Here is a 22,664-nt window from a genome sequence, read left to right as displayed (position 1 = left end):
AAGGTGTTTGTGACACTTCTTGTAGAGTTGATTTACTCTGAGTGCTAAACCTAAATAAACACTGTGTACAGAAATTGAAGATCAGATGATAGGAAAATTCATAACAGTATTTCATGGTAGTTTATATGATACAAATTCAAGCAAAGGTAAGCATTACATTTTCTAGTAAAAAAATGTATACAAATACTTTATGAAAGGAAATAATTTAGAGATATGAGATGGGTTTGATAGTACAAACTACACCTTTTAAAGGAAGAAATCGCTCCATAACAATTGATACAATAAACCGGTCTAAACATAATATACAAATGTGACGCCACATAATTTAATTGAAATTAGATAGGTTATCTTTATTATTTTGAAGAATTCTGACAGAATGCGAATGACGATATTCTTTTAGATACATCATTCTCAAATTCAGATAGTCTTCTCTTTGCAGCACTGGAGTTGCATTGAATTAGATCATCATTTTCACTTAATGGACGTTTGACATTATTTTGTAGTAGGTTTTCCTTATCTTTTCCATCAAAAACACCGTCTTTTTGACTTTTTATGGAACGCTAATATGGAATGAATAAAAATAAACAAACTTTAGATATATCAATAGGAATTACAGCTATTTGTTTACTATTTAATCATGACATTGAAAAAAATATAACTCAGTTAACGTGTAAACATTCGTGCCACAATACAAATGTGAAGGTTTGTAACACTAACCAGTTTCTCGAGCTGACGCAGGTAGAGCGGGACTCGAACCTCAGAAATAGTGGTTGAAAGTCGGAAGTGGAAATCGGAAAGTTGCTGTTTATGAATTGGAATTTCAGATGAAGAAAACAGTTTTCTCAGAAGGTAGTCCATATATTTCTCTAAATATATCATTCATTTAAATATCATTTCTTTACTCACGTTTCATCTCAATACACTTTCTGAATTTCATGTTTCTTTCTTATTTAAACAGTGTCCCATTGTACGACAAAGTGACATTCTACATTATGCCTATCTACTTATCTACCGACAACTTGTATTTAAAGGACGGCAATACTACAAACGGGGTGATAAATAATAGAGCCATGTTAAGTAATTACTCTTCATATAGATGCAAACTTTATTGATTGTCAATGAGCATGTCTTATTATAGTAAAATTACCAGCGCTTTGAAAATTTAGAGCAGCAAATACGTAATTGTGTGAATAGTGTACGAGATTCTACACTGTATACCTCTAATCTAAACTGTGAGCCTAGTAATAATAAAATTCCATGTAGAGTGGAGAAATACAACCACCTGTCTTTCTCCCCAATCTCACCATTTCTCTTCGACTTTGACATCGATGACATTCTGGAAACAATTCTGATGGAATTACGTGGTGATGGTGTGAATCTACTACCTGGAAAATGACGTTTTGATCTTGACTATGCAGATGATATTGTCTTATTGTGTAATGATACTTAGGCCAAGCAATCCGTGCTTAGTCAGTTGGCAATCAATGTTCGCAGCGATGGCAAGTACATTGCATTTCCGAAATGCGGAGTCCTTTTATAAGACTGTCAGAAGCCCGTGACTCCACACATATTTTGGGACCGGCTGTAAAAGTCAGGTTTACAACCTATCGCTTCTGCCTTTTGCTTATGAAACCTGATCTCTCCGAATTGAGGATGTTAGGCAACCCTGTGTCCGGCCGTCGTTGTCTCTGAAGGATCCCTGACATTCAGTTTCAATACCATGTTAGTAATGCTTAGACTCTGGAATGTGTGTTTAGGCAGTGACAATAACTCAGTTAGTGTCGCTATCTTAAGACATCTGTTTCAGTAGGTTAGACATACGCTACGAATGCCATCACGAAGAATTCTACATCGTGCTTCATTCGGTGATGCTGGAATTTATTAGAAATAGCAGGGAGGTGATCAGTATGGTACAAAAGGAAGCTATACAGGAATGGGATTTGTTGGTTTCTTACGACTCTGTGTGTGGCGTCCGAGATATATTGCAGCTCATTGGCTTCGAACTTTATCAGATACGAGTAGAAGTCGATGGTGAACCAGCTGTAATTTCCTTTTTTCTTCTTCACAAAAGTGAGATGAATTTCTTAAACTTAGAAATTCGTTTTCAGTTGTATGTGAACACCGCTGCTTCATCTACTGTTTTTTTCTTATCAAACTCAGCTTCCTCCCTTCACCTCTTAACAATATAATTTTCTTGTTTATTTTGGTGCCCACTTGTACCAGTAATTCGGTGTTTAAATCAATAATAAGTATACGAGTAACAATCGGTATTTTAAGATGAAAATCTGTGAGATTATTAATAATATTATTCGTCAAGCCATCAAGGCCCCATGTATCTGTTTAGTTGCAAGGAAACAAAATAGATTTCACTCTCTTAGTGTGGAAGAATTAATGAGAACCAATGGTATCAGAAGCTTTAGATATCTGGATGTCCTCAGCTTTGAAGTACTACATTTAATCAACAAAAATGGTAAATGTCCATCTACAAATATTCCCAAACATCTTAAAAGTCAACTATGATCAAAGATGCATTTTTATAAAAATGACTGACTTTTATCAGAAAATTCGAAGTTTATTTCACAAACACTTATAAGTAACTTTTAGAAAAAAAACATAATTAGGATGAATGAATAACGATAGACGTTTGATACCTAGATCTCTGTTGTTTAGAAACTTCGTGAGTTACGTGGACGATATTTACAAAGGAATACAGAATGAAACCATATTAAATAAAACAATAATGGTTAGCGATTGTGTGATTATCTTTTATTTTTAATCGCAACGTTTATTATTCATGACGTTCACAAATGCGAAATCGAAATCCTTCCCAAATACAATAAGCATTTAATATATACGAAACATATTTTAAAATGTCATCGGCACACATAAATAAAATCATGCTTTACGATAGTCTTGGATAACAAGTACAGTTAGTTAAAGTTCATCATTCACTTACATATTCAGACTGTCCAATGCGAACAAGCTCCTCAACTGACACTTCTGGATAACTTTCCTCCAAAGTATCTCGATTTTCTTCAAACCAATCAGTGAATTCTTGATCAACGCTACCAAAATGTTTGAATTAAATAATAAGAAACGGTTAAATATGAAAATTTAAAATAACCATAGGAAGTCATATGAGTGTGAAAAAAAACTTACTCTGTTATAGTAACAGATTTCATTTTCGGTAATTTAGATCGTTGACATGACTATAAACAATGAAAAAGGGGATTATTTTTATACATTTTCAATGAACAAACGATGCAATTAAGGATTCAAAGCGATATAAGAAATTTCAATACAATCAATTTGTTAGAACAAAGTTTTTACTAATTTTCAGTTGAAAATGATCAAGAGAATTAAGATATATATGATTTTTAGGCATAAGGAATAGATAAACTACAATCTTTCATCAAAATCACACAAGACAACCGATAGATATAAACCAATGTATCATTTTACGCTTCTAACAAGATCCTATCCTCCAGCAAATCGATTGATAATCATGGATTTATAAATGGAAGGTAACATGTGACATATTTATCTGCTCTTGTTGTTGTATTATTGGACATAATGTTGTATATGTTGAAATCAAATTCGCAAGAGGGAATCTAATTTTTAAAGTTGCTTTTAATCTTTGCTTCATTTCGCCCAATATCTGATCACTTTCGAATGACGATCGAATAAAAACATCCTTCATTTTGCACTTGTATTTTCCCATCTTACCTCGATATTCAGTACCATACTTATTCATAACTGATTGAATGTATCCATTCATTCACAGACAATCGTTAAATGCAGTGTACTCCTTGTCGAAACTTCTTAGTGAATATTCGGACCTCGTTGTAGGACGTTTTCACCAACCTCTATATAGCTACTTCTTTGGGATTCACACGACTATCGTGACCAATGGTTGGAGACTCTGGGTGATATGGCTCAAAATCGATCACAATGGTGTAGGTGTAAACACTATTTTTCCTCCCTTAAACTGTGAGATTAAAATTGCTTGATGCATTTCTAAGCCCGACCGTTGCTGCTGCCTTGATGTGGTGGTCGGGCTTGCCTATCGTGATGAACCAATCGAGCTATGCTGGCTGGAACAATCGTTCCTCAAGGTCCTACCATGCCAGACAGGTTGGTTGAAGAGCGGTAAGACTAAAAGCAGCTAAACCCAAGGCCCGAAGGCAAAGTCGTACTGTTGACTGTACAGAGGTGTGACGGCAGTAGGGTGTTTCCTTCAGACAACCAGAATAATAGCGATGCTGCCTTCTCACAAGGAGGGGGTGGGGTTAGAAAAGGTCCACCCTAGAAATGCACACCTCGCCTTATCCCACGGATATCCGTCTGCGGCGGTAAGGTCCCAACAAGTACGGAGCTAATACAAAAATTACCCACAAAATGTTCGTGTGTGACCGACCTCAGGCAGTTGTCCCTTGGGCACTGCGGTCATGCTCTCAGGTCATTAATACCACTTCTAACCCAATTTCCTTTTCAGGTACCTCTAGAAAAACCCTTCCACGGTGTAGGCAACCGGGAAGTGATAACTGCCCTCATACCTCTAACAGCACTCAAGATCACTGTATTCATAACCAATCTTCTCCTTCAATTCCTATTACTCCTCCCACCTCGACTTTGAACACTAAACTTCCTCTTTTCTTATTGCATTTCTTATTGTAATTTTTCTGCGTCCAGTGAGGCGCAAACAAATGCTTGCTCGTATCAAAGCGTGATCAGAGTCTAAACATGTATTTCAGTACGAGCGACAATCTTCTATCGAGCCTCTCCAACGATAACTGATGGCAATATGGTCTATTTGGGTCCATCGTTGGTTTGGTGCAGGTGGTCGCCATGTTGGACGATGTCTTTCCTTATGCTTAAAATTAGTGCTTGCTAAAAATAAACGATTGTCCGAGCATAGTTGCAACAGACGATCACCATTACCCGTTCGTTGGAGCGTAGGCAGAAACGACGAAAAGACAACGACGTGTGTCCCTATCCTTCCGAGTTCCTACGGAGACATTTAACCGGACAACACACAGGTGACTTTTAACGGGGATAAATTCTAATAGTGCTTGTTCTGCCCTTGCACACCTCACACCTCTGTACAGTCAACAGTACGACTTTGCCTTCGGGCCTTGGGTTTAGCTGCTTTTTGTCTTACCGCTCTTCAACCAACCTGTCTGGCATGGTAGGACCTTGAGGAACGATTGTTCCAGCCAGCATAGCTCGATTGGTTCATCACGATAGGCAAGCCCGACCACCACGTCAAGGCAGCAGCAACGGTAAGGGAATTAATATTTAACAACAGAAAACTGCATTGTGATGTTGAGTTACTCAGATTATCATTAACTCCAATATGAATCATTAAGTGATTACCAAACATAGCTAGTCAAATTTATGGAAATAAAGTGGAACAAGATAAACAGTAAACTTACGTAACCATATGTACGTAACATGCAGTCCAACAGACAACACAATGAACTATTACCATATCGAGGGAGAGCAGCAGGCCCTGACAGGTTTACTCCTGAGATTTTTAAAGATGGTGGTCTAGTACTAGCAACGAGATTGACTGAGGTCTTAGGTAGAATCTGGGGACTGGACGTAATCCCATCTGACTGGTCTCAATCACTGATTGTGCCAGTCTATAAGAAAGGACAAAAGTCCTCTTGTGACAATCACAGAGGGATCAGTTTGACTAATATAGTGTCTAAAATATTAGCTTCAATAATACTTCGACGCCTAAACAAAGCTCGTGAAGAGCAGACTAGAGAAAACCAGGCTGGTTTTAGACCTGGACATGGTTGTATAGACCAGATATTCACTTTACGTCAGGTCCTAGAACAAAGACACACATTCAGACGCCCCAAAATCGAAGTACTTCTCGACCGTAAGTCGGCATTTGACTACCAGGAGATTCACTTGTTGACTTAGAATACGCCGATGACGTAGTTCTATTTGGTAAAGACGCTGACAAAATGCAGAGCCTTCTAACCACTATAAGCAACAATGCAGGCATGTTCGGGATACGATTCTCTCCCTCAAAATGCAAAATGTTACATCGGGATTGGGTTGCATCGGCACCTGAACTAATGATAGGGAGTGGAGTAGTTGAGCGTGTTGACCGCTTCACTTATCTTGGGAGTCTCATCAGCCCTTGTGGTCTGGTGTGTGACGAAATCTCAGCACGGATACAAAAGGCTCGTCTAGCTTTCGCAAACTTGCGTCATTTATGGCGTAGGCGATATATCCGTCTACCAACCAAAGGACGGGTTTATTGTGCAGCAGTTCGTTCCGTCCTACTCTATGGCAGTGAAACATGGCCGATAAGAGTAGAGGATATTCGTAGGCTGCTAGTATTCAATCGTGGATGTCTTCGAAGTATTGTTCGTATATCCTGGGATCGCCGAGTAAGTAATGTAGTTGTTAGGAAACGGGTACTAGGTAAGGATGGCAAATCGATTGATGAAGTAGTGAAACTTTATCAGTTGAGATGGCTGGGACCGTGTTACGTATGCCCAACCACCGGCTGCCCCGACGTGCAATGCTTTATGGTGTAGGAGCAGGTTGGAAGAAAGCTAGTGGCGGCCAGACCAAAACATGGCACAAATCCATGAAGTCGCTGACAAGTGGACTGAGCCATGTTGGTAGGTGTAGACTACCTGGTTGGGATTCGCGAGATGATAGCAATCGATGGTTAGAGACCTTGAATGACATGGCTCAAAATCGTTGGCAATGGCGAAGGTGCATCCACTCTTTGTGTTCTGCCAAATTCTAATCTTCTGAATTCTTCATGTCCGTATCCTTTTTCTCTTTCCAAATTTATTTCACCGTATTATACTCCTTGAATAACATCTTCAAACCCTTATCTTTCACATAATACTTATACTCTTACTACTTCTACCACTATGGGGTTTGAATCGACAACTGGATCTCTGTGCTAATGTGGTATGACAAGTGGAACTGACGTACGTACGTACGAAGTTCTACGTTGTGACTGACTGGCTGACTGATTACCATACCAACATTCATGAGCAAGCAACAACTTAATGCAATATTTGTTAAGTTGATGAGGATAAATTATTTACTGACTCGTAATACAAGGTTAAATAAACTCACGGCGAGTGAACGCTTTTTGTTGTTTTGAGTTTTGTTGACATTAGGCTTCTGAGAAACTTTGGTGTTTGTAGCAGTCGTCTTAGGTGTCCAAACATCTAAGAGTTCAGTTCCATGAGCGATTGAACGGGGTGTGATTTCTTTCGGATCATGAGAAGACTAAAACAATAATGATAGTTTATAAGAAAAGTTCATCTTAGAGATTAGAAATAAAATATATTGCTATATCTAGAGCTTCGATTCTTAATATATTGCGTACAACTTGAGTACCCGAACGCTAGAACCCTTCCAGATTGCAAATAAGACAGAAGACGCGTGAAAGGAATGCTGTTCCAGTGTCAATTATGGTACAAAACTGTTACGTATTCATAGTTTTTAGTAGAAACGAAATCAATATTATAGTCCATCAATCAGCATACAGGGGTTATTAGCATTTGTCCGATAGTGAAACTACACGTAGAGATTCTGGAATATTCTCCCAAAAGATGATTGGATGGAATATCTTCGGCTCCTTCTGAGCTTCTTAGAGCTTACTCGAGTTCACCCATGGGCCGTCCTCACATATATATGACTTGTGCAACACACAAAATACAATTGCTGTTTATAAGTAATGAAAAGCTTTATGATTTTACTTTGAAATCTCAGTTTGGAAGGTAGTCTACTACCATACCTAGTCGGTAGATTTTAGTTTCAAACATTCTACTTTAGTATATCTAACAAAACTGATGTATCCAAAGAGGCTCAGTTTCCATTCAAAATTGAAAGCAACGTCATACATATGTTTGATTGCGAATCCTAGGAAATTAACCCGACTGATCAGTTTACAATGCTTAATATTAGCATGCTGGAAACTCATTTTATTGAATGGTGTTTTACTTCCAATTCCTTATTCATTCGGTCAGGTATTACGGTTGATTATTGCATACCATGATAGTTTCGTGAACAGCGACCTAGTCTTTACTAATCCCGAAACTTGACAGTTTTGTAAATAGTGAGAAACTACAAACACTATGTTCATCAAGCATCAAGCTATTTGCACACATTATGACATCTTTAAAACAATTCATTCAATTAGAAGGGTAACGCTACTTTGTTTTATCTATGCGAACACGCATTGGAAAGCACACACATAGTAATATGTTTTTATTAACTCACTTTGAATGGATTTCGTGAAGAGGGAGTCAACACAGAATGAGACAGAGACTCGGAATCTGCTAGAGGTAGATTATTAATGGAAACATCGGTATGACCATCATCGGTTCCTGAACTAACAAGCGAAGTATCTGCCACATCATGATAATCTGAATCATTTGTAGGTCTTGAAGTCTTTGAATGAGAATGAATACGGTTGTTTGACGGAGAATGACCTGAGAACGTAGTAGGATCTCTAGAAAACATTAGGAAATGAGACTAAATTCCATAGTGTATGCATGCACTAAACAAAAATGAATTCAAATTCACGAACCGGGAAATTAATTATATATAGCACAACTGAAAATGCTGCTGACCAATTTCTAATAAAAAACGGTCGAATTTAGCTTAGGATCACATAAGCAACAGACGATTACCAAAGTCGGAATATTAAAACTCTAGACAAATCAAACCATCCAGAATAGAAGGTGGGATTATGATTTACGGACAACCTGTGAGCGACGCCAAGGTGACCTTGAGACAACTCACTAACCCACCAAGGTCAAAAGAGGACTATAAATTAATATGGGTAACTAAGATGGAGATTAGAAACTAAAGTAAGTTTTCGTTACGAGCTGGCATCACCTATAATGCCAAAAATGCTGTTTAACTATAAGATGAATGAATTTCATCCCCAAATCCAAGACTTGATATTCTTAATTTCATCGGTTTATCCATAAATTGCAGTCTCATCGCATACAAAGATATTACTTTTTTAATCTGAAGTATCACCTTCATGAAACAGAACGAACACAGCTAAGTATTTTAAGTCTATCTAACAATTTGTGCAACAGATTTAAACATTATTACAATTAGACCAAAGGAATAATACATGGAGAGTAATAGTCACATATACGACAGGATATTTTAAAACGTATAATATATGTAAAAGACTCTCATCCTTAATGTTGCGACTGGTTTATTTGCCAGCATGGAAAATTTAAAAACCCATAAATACACAATACAAAGACAACTCAAGATAAGGTATGTAGGCAAAGGTTTCAACAACAAATGGGACTATTCTCCCTAAAAATCAATTGTTCGAAGTGTTGAATGAGTATAAAAGTTTCAACGGTAAATCCTTTTATTAACAACGAAGACACACGTATGTTATTTTCTCTTAATAGTATTTTCTTAGAATTAGCGATGAGGAACATACATACTCTTGTCAGTGATGTAATTGTTAGGAGTCTCCACAATTCAGTTCGTTAGTAAGATTTATAAATCCTTAAACGATGAAAACTGGGGACACCTTTAGTCATTATGTGAAATATAGGTGTTAGAAATACAAAAGTAAACTAATCTTATTACCAAGTACTTATCACTTAGACACAAACTGAAAACTGGAATACAATGTGAAACTGGGTCATGGAAGAAAAGGAAATAATAATAAAAGCAAACTGTATAACTTGATGCAGTTTATTCATGAAAAGAAGAGTTGGTTGAACCCTGATCCTGGAAACTGGCCGAAATAGATTCACAGATTACGATATGGTGCGGACATATATAAATGGTGTGTAGCAGCAATCGGAAGTGGATTGTTTACCATCAGAAAATTGAAATAGAGAAGGGAAACAAAAAGCATTCGGAATAATAACATGATTGGAAGAATAATGGAGTATGTACAGGACAATTCAAGGATGTATTTAATGTATGATTTTTCATGTTTTAAAAATATACTATGTGACTTAGCGTAAAATGATAAAATGGTTTACTGTACGTGAGTTTTTGTTCACCACAACGACATCAACACTACCCGATTCTGAATTCACGTAGTTTGACTAATTTAAGATGGTAGTTCAATTAATAAATCGGTTTCAAAATAGTATTCTGTAATTTAGTGAATTGAAACTTCTCACTAAAATATTAACCAAAAATAATAACATATCGATTAATATATTTACCTATTATATTTCCCTTTAAATGTTGAACTCTGTGGTATATCATCCCAATCATTAACTTCAACAGTTTCTGATACACGGCGTTCTTTTTCCAAAGCGACTCCTGCTAAACGGTGTGCGAGGTTTTGACGCCTTAGCCGACCAGCGTATCTAATAGCAAGCTGAACAGTCGCTGCATCTGGCATCATATTAGCGATTGCGAGGCTAGCCCAGTCAGATTCGAGTTTTGCTGCCAGCTGCATGGAGTAAAACAAAAAAGGAGTTAATCCGGAACAGTAATTATGGAAAGGAAGGATTGAAATTTCCATTCAAAAAAATTATTGATGACATGGAAACTGTTATAGTGATTAGTTTTCTAGCCTAAGCAAATAGTGTGCTTAACGTTGTCCTACAGTACCCTTAAATTCACTTTTAATCATTATGTTCTCTGGATTTTTATATTTTTATACTCTTGTGCCATATGCTGATGATTAAGAAACAATAAATATTTCTTTCCACATCGTCATTGCCTTATTTTTGAAAGATTATAATTTCAGTAGATTATGACATTTTGATTGCCCAAGACCTTTTGCCATATATTTATACAACATTATCTTCAAATTCGTTATCCCTTTTTTAAGACATTGTCATATCCTATAAACACAAATCTCTTTAATATCTCACAATAGCATTGTCTGGGGTTAGTCGGAAAATCGATGTACATTCAACGTTTTGGTCAGTTATTGCGCCCATAAGCTGCACGTTAGTTTTCGAACGATCTCTTACCATTTTATAATTTTGACGGTGTCTGTGATTGCTAATTCACTTATTTCCGTTAGAGCCACACAATAAGCTTTATGATTTGTAATAGCAACTGTCTTGTTGCAACTTCTTTCTCATCAAATCTTTAAGAAGACATCCGAGAAATATGTTCTACATTTTAAACGCAAAACATAAGACACTGTCTGCAGTGAATATCTATATTTAGATACATGACTAAAATTAGTACAAACAGATAAAGATAAGTGAACAAAACTCACAGCGAAAAGACGTAACAGAACTGCCTTGCGCTTAGTCAGCGACTTTGTATTTAATGATAACAAATGTGACAATATATCCTCATTTGCATCAGTAGTATTCGGACCCCAGATAGGCCAGTCCTCACTGATTAAACACTGAAGATAATTTTCCTATTTAAAAAGGATATTAACAGTAAACCTGTTTAATGATATTAGGCAAAAAAAAAATATTAAAACTGTATTGTTTACTACCATATTTTCGGTTACAATCCCTTCTGACGCTGTAATCTCGTTACTGATTATTCTGAAGAATGCAGTCACAGTTGATAAGTGTTATATCGTGTGAACTCGTAATATATATGAACGTGCAATTAGAGAGGAGTGAATTTATTGATCGGAGCAGCGATGATACTTGAAATCGTACGAGCAGTCTTGGGTGCTATTCGGTCCTTCCTATCTGCCTAGTCCAGCCAGTTGAGTCCAGAACACAAATAACAGCCTCGACAATATGAATCATTATTTACAAACATACTGGGTTTTTATACAAACCAAAGTAATCAATCAACTGATTATAACTCAAGAATCGTATGATAATAAATCAAAGATCAAAATAAAGCTAATGATAAGAGAAACACGAATATGAATAGTTTAGTTACGTAACAATTGTACAATAGGAAATAGGCATAATACATTGGTTGATAAATAGTCCTTAGAGTTACCATTCATAATTCACCAGGGGATATAACAATAAGGAAAGATGAACCATAACCAGACTCATATTTCGAAGGCGAATGGACAGTAACATCGCACGCACTCAACAGTACCATATAATCCCAAATCAAAGTAGGTGGGACAAGGATTGAACCACTAATTTACTCGACAAGTGATTATTCAAACAAATGATCCATTTTAACTAACAAGAAAAAGCCATCAAATATATTCTCTGGATGGGTGTCATTTGGTCAAACTTAACGGAGAACTTGTCACATATGTACATAGGTTCAAATTGTCACACCACATCACCACAATGAGATGAAACTGTCAAGACAAATCCCAGAGTAGTAGTGTTAGTGGTTACAGAAAACAGGAAACATAGTTTGCTTGGGAAATGTGAATGAGTAGAATAATCAAAACAAGTATAAGATAATTCAGAAACTTAAGATCTAAGGGAAGACGAATCGGGAATGCACCTGAGTTATTGCGAGCGATTTTCAGACAGTTCACTCAAAATCTCTAACTATCGTTGGTTAAGATTATTACACGGATCCCAATCAAGTAGTTTGCATCTACTTACGCGGATCGATCCACTAATCAGTTATTCAATGGGTTGATAGCACGTTTTGGTTTGGCCACCTCCTAGCTTTCCTCTAGTGGTGTAATAAATATTTATTTCTCGTTGATGAGAAAGTGGCCTTAAAGGAAGAAATCATTTATCAATAATTACCAAAGAATTTAATCTAAGTCAATGGTATATTAGGAGAAACTTATACCCATGCAATATCAAATGAATACGTCAGTCCAAAAAATGGTTCAACTTGTGATGAATGACATGCTGAATGAACACCCAACAGTTTATTCTAGAAAATTTTTAGCAAAAGTCTTCATAAATCTGATAATTTCAGGTATATAAAGCTTCGGTTAGAGCAGTCATTTTTGTGGTTGTTAATCCTAGCCTATCTCCCGGCTAAGTATATCCGAATACTTTGAGTTCGGTCTTCGTTTCCAAAAGATTAGTTGCGTTCGCTAGAAAAACCGTGAAAGTAATGCTGAGGTCCAACAATGTCTGCTCGGTATAGTGAATAATTGAAATGTCGGTTTTTGTAGCTCGAGCACATCCTAGGTATATCGTTTCAGTGAGAACAGCAGAATGGTTGTTAATTTTATGATATGAAGTCATAGAATGATGGACAGTTGTGTTGAATTAGTATTTGCCCAAATACAACCGCTGAGATAGGGTACTAGAGACCGTGAAACCGAATAGCTTGGAATGTTGTCAGATATGGCGATCTTGATGCAATCTTACATTGTACCTTTTGATAAACATTAAGATACATGGAATGAATGAAATATATCTTGGCAATGATATTTGAATTGTTTCTTCAGATCATTTTCACCCCTGTTAAATGCTTTCCCCTTTGACTTTTTAAAAATTTCTAAGCTCTGTAATGTTAGAAACGTTTTATTGTTACTAATATCATGACTACTGGTAGTAGTCGATACTATGACAATCTTAACAAACTTTAAAGGACAAATATGACTACTTTTGGCTTCAATTGTTTGGCTCTCTCAAGTTTAGTAGGCTTACCAAAGTTATAAAATCAAAAAAGACTGACTAGGCTGGTAATCTAAGGATTAAAATAAGCCATAAATCCGATTATATTAGTGAGAGATATAATTAATGCTAAGTTTTAATGTACAAAAAAACAGTTGCGCAACATGATCCAGCCAAGATTTATTTGGATCGCCACATCACGCTGCAACTGTAATGATACGATATCATAAGCTAATTAATCATTCGGCATATGTGAAATCATAATACTGACTTTAAATGGTAGAAAGTGATAAACATAACGTTATAATTCACAAGTACTTGTAAAACTCACCTCCAAATCACTTTGATCAGTATTCATTGCACATAAAGGTAAACGGAAGGGTATATTTGACACCACAGGTCGTGGAAAAACTCTTGGCCATTTTGAGGCTTTGCAGTAAATTGCTTGAAGTTGACCAAACCCAACGACATTGGATTTCAAATCATTCTTATTTTCAGAAGACAAATTTTCTACGGATTCATAAGATTCTAGGACACCAACAACGAAATAATTATCTGTTCGCCTATTGCTTTGCTTTAATAAACTTCTTGTATCACATATAGGAACCCAATGAAATTCAGGGTGTCTTTGGGAACGGCCATGAATAAGTCGTCGTACGACTCCATTAGAGTCATATGTAAACAATCCTCCAGTATCAGAGAACCCAAACCAAGTTAAGCGAACTACTGAAGTGTCAAGGGAGGTATTATGTTTTAACGGAGGACTAAGTGGTAAATGTTGCCAGATAGATAAGGAACTTTTCATCCATAATGGAGTTGCAGTCCGGTTGGATCCGAGCATAATTCCTCCCAAGTAAAACACTCTCCATTCTAATTCTCCTACTACATTACAAGTTACCACAGCCAAAATAGGATTACTAGGATGACTTGCTAAGACAACAGTGTGGTGACCAGAGAGACTAATGGGTGGCGAACCTAGCTTATTTATCTGAAGCAGATGTAAATTATTCGAATGAGCCACGGATGAAGAAGGGGAAGGTTGAGTAAAAATGCGCAGCAAGCGCTTTGAGGTAGCGACAACAGCATAACCAGGACTTTCAGTCCTATCATTACCCTCTTCAGTAACTAAGCATACTGCATCACATAATTCGCCAGGTGGAAGAGTTGTAGTCCATTCTGCAGAGGTATCTCCGATGTTTGAACTGCCAACATCGAGTGGTAATATGGCGATGCGACTAAGGTCATATAATTCATTTTGCTCATCATCATTCAAATCATCCAGATTGGGGTCGTCTGAACCCTAAACAATATGAAAAACCTATATTAGAGCATGAATAAATTGTCTTTTTACATATGTTATCAAAATAAACCAGAAAATTAGTGACTCGAGTCTATGTTAACATTAAAAGCCGATTAAGTCAGTCAGTTATGTAGAACGTAGGACCAGGCACATATATGCATCAGTCCAAGTTACCATATAATTAAAGTCGTGAAGCTGAAACAAATGAACTTTGGAAAACGAATATTGAAGGACGTTTGAATTCCAACCAACCTATTTTTGTCCTATATTTGCTTTTAACCTGCTATGCGAAAAACTTAGCAACAACTATGGGTTACATTAACTGGGACGAAAACTAGATTTTATAGCAATCCCTGATTAATGGATAAAAACGTATTAATAACGTTCTGATGTCAATTTCAGGGCGGTGTAAAAACAGCAACTCAAAAGTCGTATACTTCATCACTAGTTCACAAGATTTATTTTTTTGACGACAGGTGACACCTACCTTAGCATGATAACTATGCTTATCGCATATTTAAAAGCATAGTATGCAATAATTATGGGAGTCAAAAGTGAGGAATTGGAAGTTACCTTCAGGTTTCCAAAAGTCCTAGTTTCTTAGGTATTTAGATTTACTATAGACGATCAATTAATTCTCAAGAAAAACAACAGATTTTGATAACCTTGCGAAAAACATCTGAATAGATTTTTAAATAATTTACGGTTACCCAAAATCTATTCGAATATTGTGAGATTAGAAAGATAGCCACAATTGAAAATGACAACCCATTGGGATTTTACGAGATTTATTAACTGCATTTAAGGAGAGGATAACAAACTAGTTTACTGAACTTTTAAGCAAATTGTAGATAATAGATATCCTTTAACCCGGACTACGCACTTTGGTACTACAGAAGTCATACATTAAAATTAACCATTGATTATATTATTGTCTGAAATCCTATAGTTTAAATATTCAGGTATTCTACTTATAAATGGATAAGGATGTTAATTGCACAGTTCATCCCTTTTAGTTCAAACACAGACGAACTTACATCATTTTTAAGATGCAGATGAACGAGATTCTAGGCCGTAGTAAATCCTATTTAATGAAACACTTTTGACTGTTAATCCCAACACGAACCGATCTAAAATATCCATCTTCACTAACATTTCAATCAGACATTCAACCTTATTTCTTATATTTATTCTAGAAAATAGCTAATCTTAGAAAAAACTTGTTTCCAGCTAATAACCCAGCGAAAGAAAAGAGCCTACGAGACTATCAAGTCACTACAGTTTAGTTCAGTGATTTTGTTCAATTAAAAGTTTTAGAGTACGATTGCTAGCGAATAACGTATCTACAAAGCTCTTGTCTAGCTAACAGTAATATTTTATAAGTAGATAAGACTGAATATATGAGTCCTGATAGAAATATTGTTGAGTACAACTGCAGTTTATTGATCACTTTTGTTCCTAATCGATTATTAAACTATTAGTAGTTTGAAGCAATATGAAAGTTCAGATGCACTGTGAGTGGTCAGAATAAAATTAAATCAACTAAATATATACAGCGATCACTTCACCTACTAGTCATATTTAGGTTTTTACAAAATATACAGTTATAATATCTTTGAAAAAATCTATCGGACATTTAAAACAATTCAAACAAACCTGAGTGCTATAGTATATGCAATATAAAACCAAAACGTGGCATCAGTCCCTGAAGTCACTGACTTCTAGTCTGAGCCATGTTGGTAGATGCAGACTACCTGGTTGGGGTCCACGTAACTATCGTAACCAATGGTTGGACACTGGGTGACAGGGTTCTGAATCGATCACAATGGCGTCGGTGTATACACTCTTTGTCTTCTCTTAAACTGTGAGATTAAAATTGCTCTATACCATTCTTCCTACAAACTAATTCTTTCTTACACACCATTGAAGTAACTAGTCCTATGAGCTTAGTGTTTATCTTGTTGTGCTGATGAGGTGTGGCAACTTGGACCGATGCATGTATGTCCCTGGTCCTACGTTGTAGCTGACTGACTCACTGCTACTTATAAACACAAATGAATGCTCAAACGAGGCAGTGAAGAACAGCTGTTAACAGCAGTACACAGTTTAGACCAGTCTAAGCCTGACAGTTACTGTTTTGTATACAAAAACATATATTTCCGATTTTGATTCTCATTACTTTGATAACGATCAAAAATACAACAAAACTTATTGAAGTGTGAGCTGATGATGTCAAGGAAGACAAGGAAAGCTCCACTAGTGTTAAACAGTCCAGATAAAAAGACACCATTGAAATCCTCACCCTGAACTACAAACATCCTCCATCATTTCAATATTACAATAAGTTTTGGATGACTCAGAAATAATAATGATAATAATGAAATCCAACCCTAAGTGCACAACATACTTTAGATGCTAGCAACAAGGCAGTTAGACTTAGATCTGCCATAGAATAGCCCGAACTATTGGATAACCGCAAACTATGATGTAAACTATTATCATGAAATTCTACTTCTATACTTCCCCCAGAAGACTGATTTGAAGCATCATCCTCTGCCTGGTATTCAGCTGTGTCCCTGAACTGTGTCACGATACCGATTCTATTCCATACCATGAAACGTTCGCGAAAACCTGACGTTGGAAAAAAGATGGATAAAAAGCAAAACACGATGAGTTTTGCAGATATTATAAAATCTGAAAAAAATTAAACCTATAAAGTCACATATTTTGACTGATACATACAGTCATAATTATCGATGAAACAGCTCAAGGGGTCAGATACCTCACTTTAATTTTACATTTTATCTAAAAAAAAATAATAGTTGTTCAGTGACTCTTAAGATGACTAAAATAAAGGTATTTGTTCGAGTGATTAATAACATGATCGCGGTTCCTGAGAGTATTATATGCGGTATTTCTGGGTAATTAAGTACTGAAAACAACATATGCTTATCGATGCAGGGCTGTCGTACTTGTTATTTGAAGTAGGAAACAAGATCTTATTACACAATATTAAAGTAGAAAATCCACTAGTGACAGTTCATTCTCATCAAATCTCAATTAAATACAAGGTATATAACACTATCAGTTTCTTTGGACAATTAGAAAACTGGCAATATACATGTCTAATTGATATAATGGCTCCGATCGTCACGTAGTCGCGAACTTGAGGCATTTGGTCGTACCAATAAAATCAAAAGAATATGAAGGAGATTACATGAATAATTAATGGCGATATAAATGTGGTGTTTATATGAACCAATGATTTCTTTGTACTTGATAGCTGCTTCATTTTGAATTCCAAATACAATACATTCGTTCGTGTTCATCTAATACTTGATTAAATTGCGTTGTTTCTGAGATTACTAGTTTATACTATAATTCAAATACTATTAATAACTACAAAGTCTCTAGACTATTGGTATTATTAATCTATGTATACGAGTATTTTTACAGGACTTGATTTGGATTTAAACAGAAAGAAATAATCACATAACTACGTGAAGCTTCCATGCATTATAAGTTTTGAAATCAAACGTATAAACAAATGCATTTGATGCCACTGTTGGCCTAAATCCATAGAACCACCTAAGCATGGCATGTTTCTATGCTCTTATTTTCAATCAAACTACACAAAAAATACATATTGCTCACCAAGTGGTGTTGCACCTGACTGGAAAGCCTTCTGCAAAGATTGGGTTGTGACGTTATCCTTTTTTGGGCAAATATTATCTTCTATAATAGGAACAGTCGCTTTGATTTCTACTTCTGTAGGAGCTTGTTTCTCCTCAGCTTCATCATTGAGTGACATGTAATCAGATTTGATTCGAGATAAATCAATGGAATCAGAACTACTATCATCCTCGTTTGAGTGGAGGATGACATCGTCGTCAGTTAAAAGTCTGCTAGATTCCGCCTGAGCTGCAGCCGCACTTAAGAGATCTGCAGTATCACCGTCTTCATCACAACCCATTAACTGAGCTATTCTATTCGGAGACAATGGATCTCTAGAAGGCTTGGAGAATTAGAACAAGAAAAAGCAGCACCAACAGGTAGATATATCATTTAAAAGGTGTTAGAATAACGAAATCATAGAACACATGGTCACGAGACCATGAGGTTCTCAACGTACTCTCACAGGGAAGCATTTGATATTAATCAAAATGGTACTATTTGAGATTACAACACCAAGCTCAAAACAAGTGTAGTTTGAATTCTACACATCGAGGTAATAAAAAGATGTAAAATTGGTTATTACATAACTTAACGTCGCTTAAGGAATTTAAAACTTATTATTGGTAAACTAGATGCTTAGGAGTCAGAAAACCCCGACGATGCGTTTCAAACACGATCACAATTGTACATATGTGGTCGCTCTGGATTTTTAAATGCTGAATATTTAGTGGTCTTTATTGATTTTCTACCTTTAATTAAGTAAACTCCATGTTTATCTTAGAGTCTCACGTTTTGTTCGCCTGTGTTGCTAATCGAATATCTGTAGTTCGATTTTTTATTTTTACGAGCCATGCTTCATAACCTCATGTAGGTAAATCCCTGCAATGCATCTTCATCTAACGATAGATATTCTCAAGTCTCCTGCAACTGCTGTATGAGACATCATAGTCCTAACAACCGTTATGAATGGGTCAAGGTTTTACAAGCCCACATTTAATGGGTTGCAAAGTAAATAGGGTAAACAATACGCCAAACTACTTGACTACCAATACTCAAACAAAACACCAGCGCAGACTAGTTTGGAGCAATATTCTGGACACAGAAAAGCACCCCTAAACATTTCATCATTACCAATCACGATTACAAGAATGAATAATGTCAAAACCATTTCCTTGGATCTTATGACAGTTTCCACCTTCTTGTTGTTGATAACATGGGTTTACATAGGAAGCTGATATTCGACATCTCTATTTTGAAATTTATTACGTGCTGAAACGAATTTCGGCAGACCCAATACTGGTACCAAAAATGTTTAAAACAATAGAAGAAAAATACCTGGTGGTCTGGAGCGTGAACAAGTCCCACAGATCCATTTTCGTTTGCGAATAGGAGATTTTTGTCGAGAGGATGCCAAAATAAGCTACAAATCCGACTATGAGACGGATCACGAATACTATTAACAAGAAACATTTAAAAGTTATTCAGTATATTAATTCCAAATAGCACTGACAAGTCAAGAAACAACTTACTAATTTCGAGTAAATATTCGGCGATCACTAAACATACTGACTTATTATCGTAAGGTGAATAACAATCAAGTATTTAAAAATGTAACCAACTTGAAGGAAACATCACGTGGCTGATTTTGAACACGAATCCTGTTCTAATCTAACGACTTAAGTCCACACGACGGTCAATTATGGGTTTTGTTATCGATTTATTTTCATTTCTCTAAGACAATTTTGGATAACGTGGGTCACCTTTTCGCCTAATTCTAGGCACGTTTGGATTCTTTTATAGACACGCAGCAAAATGGCGAGATTACCGGTAGCTGCTTATAAATATCTGTGTAAGAAGTAATTTAACTGTTAATTTTGTCTTTGGATACGTACCACAGCCATGAACGGTGGGTCCAAAGCGCCGAAACTCATCGTTGGAAATTGAGTTAAGACTATTTGTCTTAAAGTAGTTATCCAGATATGTAACTCGGCAATCATAGGTCTATCAGTCCAGCGCCCCAAAATGCCCTGATACGGCCGAGAGTGAAAAGGGACCGCCCTCGCGAAATGCTTTCACAAGGCCACGCGTATACAGCCTCTGCCAAGGAAGTTCTACACACTGCCTTATCTTAGCAGGGGTGTTGTTTACGTACTTGAGAGGTCAAAAAGCGAATGTTCACCTAGGATCCACCTAGGGGAGTTGGAAAACCCTGATTCCAAACCAATGGTGAACATTGGCTTCAGGATCCTGAGGGAACGAATGGCGCATAAACCAATTATTGGTCGCCGGCTACCATGGAACTGCATCTCTTTACGTTGCTCCACTGCCTTGTGGATCAGACCTTTAGGTTAAAGGCTCCGGGTGTGACCCCTAAGAAAATCACCTGTTTCGGTTTGAGCACCCGGGTAGTATCACAGCCCTCACACAAATCAAATGAGATTTGTATGGCGCATATTTGTCTGGTGCCCCTTTGCACCAATATTCATGTTTAAATAAATAAAAAAAATATCAGTCCAGTAACATTACGGTATACATTTACTGTGACAGCCAACAATAATATATAACTTAAAAGCAGCGAGAAACTGACCAGCCAGTTGGATGAGTGCTTAAACTTATGGAGACTTTGGCGAGATCAATCACATTAAAGATAGATCTTGGAGCGAAATTTGTTTATTAATTTGGTTAGATACCATTTTGGCATTATAACTGATGTCACTTCGTGATAAAAACATTAAATCTAATTCCTGACCCCAACATTCAACTGTAAATCCTAATTTTAATTCTTGACACTAATATACAACTCTTAACCCCGGTAAGTAGGTGGACACTCCAAGGTAATTTTAGCGTTGCTCAAAGGTGATCCATAAATTATAGTCTAACCAAGATTTTAATAAGTATGTCAAACACGAAATATCATACCGATGAATTGGTTGTCTGTCTTCAACACGCCAAACAATAATCCACCCATCTAAAGACCCAGCTGAAATAAGGTTGCCATCCCGTGAAGAAGCGCATATATTGTATGCTTGAGCGACTGAAGGGCAGGATAGGGAGCAAAGTAAACTCCAACACACTCGTTCAAACATTCTGATTTCTTTATCAACCGGCACAAGTAAGAACTGACAAATGGAACATGAATCGATATGGACAAACCTTCCCAACTGTGCTCTCCCAGCATAATCTACAGTAACTTGGAGCAAAGAGAGGATCGTTGCATTTCACAAGCGTAGAAATACACTTTGTTTCCTTCCCAATTACTAGATCCCAGAGACGGACACTACCATCACATGAAGCAGAAGCTATAAATACATCGAGAGGGTCAAAAGCCACACTCAGGACAGCTCCTTGATGTCCATTGAAAACCAATTCCCGGTCGCTATCATGGCCCGAAAGATCTACAACCTTGACCGAGAAATCACTACTAATATAAACCACATGGAGCAATATCCTACCTACTACACAAAGCTATCTTACTAAGGTCTTTGTTCATAGCTAAATGATTGACTTCTGCAGTAAAGCGGGTAGCTACACCGTCAGGAAGACCATCTTCCATCTGAAGAATGTGGACGTAAGTTCCCTCAGTAGCAACAATGACGTTTTCATACTAACTCGAAATTAAAATTAATGTCTAATACCTACTCGGCAAGCAATAGCATTGATTTTTTCTCCAACGATGTGTTCAACAGGGCAAGCGTCATCAAGCGATTCAAAGACTTTGATTTTCCCATCTGATCCACCAGTAACTATACAGCTGAATAAAATAACATACGGCCAGAACATGAGGCCTTACCGTCCATGAATATCATAAACTGCTGAAGTTAACCCCTTCTTATGAACATTGACAGGTCCCTTAGTTATGGACATTAAAACGATATCAACTTCCCCGCGAAACGAAGACTTTTCAAATAGTGCTGCAGCCAAACGAATCTTCAAACCACATTTTTTTAGAAACTGAAGGACGGAAACAAAAGAAGTGATCATGGTATAACACATTCTCAGTACCTATGGAACAAAATCCAGAGTCCAGCCCCGTTGTGGAAAATTCAGAACGTGCCGGTTGCAGTGGTATGTGTTCTACACTGGATGCTGACCATATTAGTTTTAATGCACTTACCTAGCTGAAGGCGCTCGGTCATACAACCGCACCAGATCATGAGTTGGAACGGCGTGCACAACGTCTCCTGTGATCACTAGCCAGTTTAGATCAGTCA

At 36.8% G+C, this 22,664-nt stretch overlaps 1 protein-coding gene across 1 annotated transcript; it reads right to left on the bottom strand.

Moving 5' to 3' along the window:
• Positions 1–18: 18 nt before the first annotated feature.
• Smp_054610 (hypothetical protein) lies at positions 19–22,434 on the bottom strand (the record flags this gene model as incomplete). Its single annotated transcript, XM_018792488.1, has 16 exons — positions 19–560; positions 2,957–3,065; positions 3,160–3,209; positions 7,120–7,275; positions 8,272–8,503; positions 10,212–10,444; positions 11,228–11,377; positions 13,810–14,778; positions 17,186–17,409; positions 18,433–18,720; positions 19,773–19,906; positions 21,373–21,572; positions 21,607–21,871; positions 21,906–22,057; positions 22,093–22,204; positions 22,244–22,434. 16 exons carry the CDS (start codon positions 22,432–22,434, stop codon positions 354–356), a joined length of 3,672 nt encoding a protein of 1,223 aa, XP_018647229.1. The 3' UTR covers positions 19–353.
• Between the last annotated feature and the right edge of the window lie 230 nt (positions 22,435–22,664).

The sequence above is a fragment of the Schistosoma mansoni genome (genome assembly GCF_000237925.1).
Source record: "Schistosoma mansoni, WGS project CABG00000000 data, supercontig 0214, strain Puerto Rico, whole genome shotgun sequence".
Classification (NCBI taxonomy): domain Eukaryota; kingdom Metazoa; phylum Platyhelminthes; class Trematoda; order Strigeidida; family Schistosomatidae; genus Schistosoma; species Schistosoma mansoni.
Note: the sequence above shows the minus strand (reverse complement) of the source record. Positions and strands in the feature narration are given on the sequence as shown.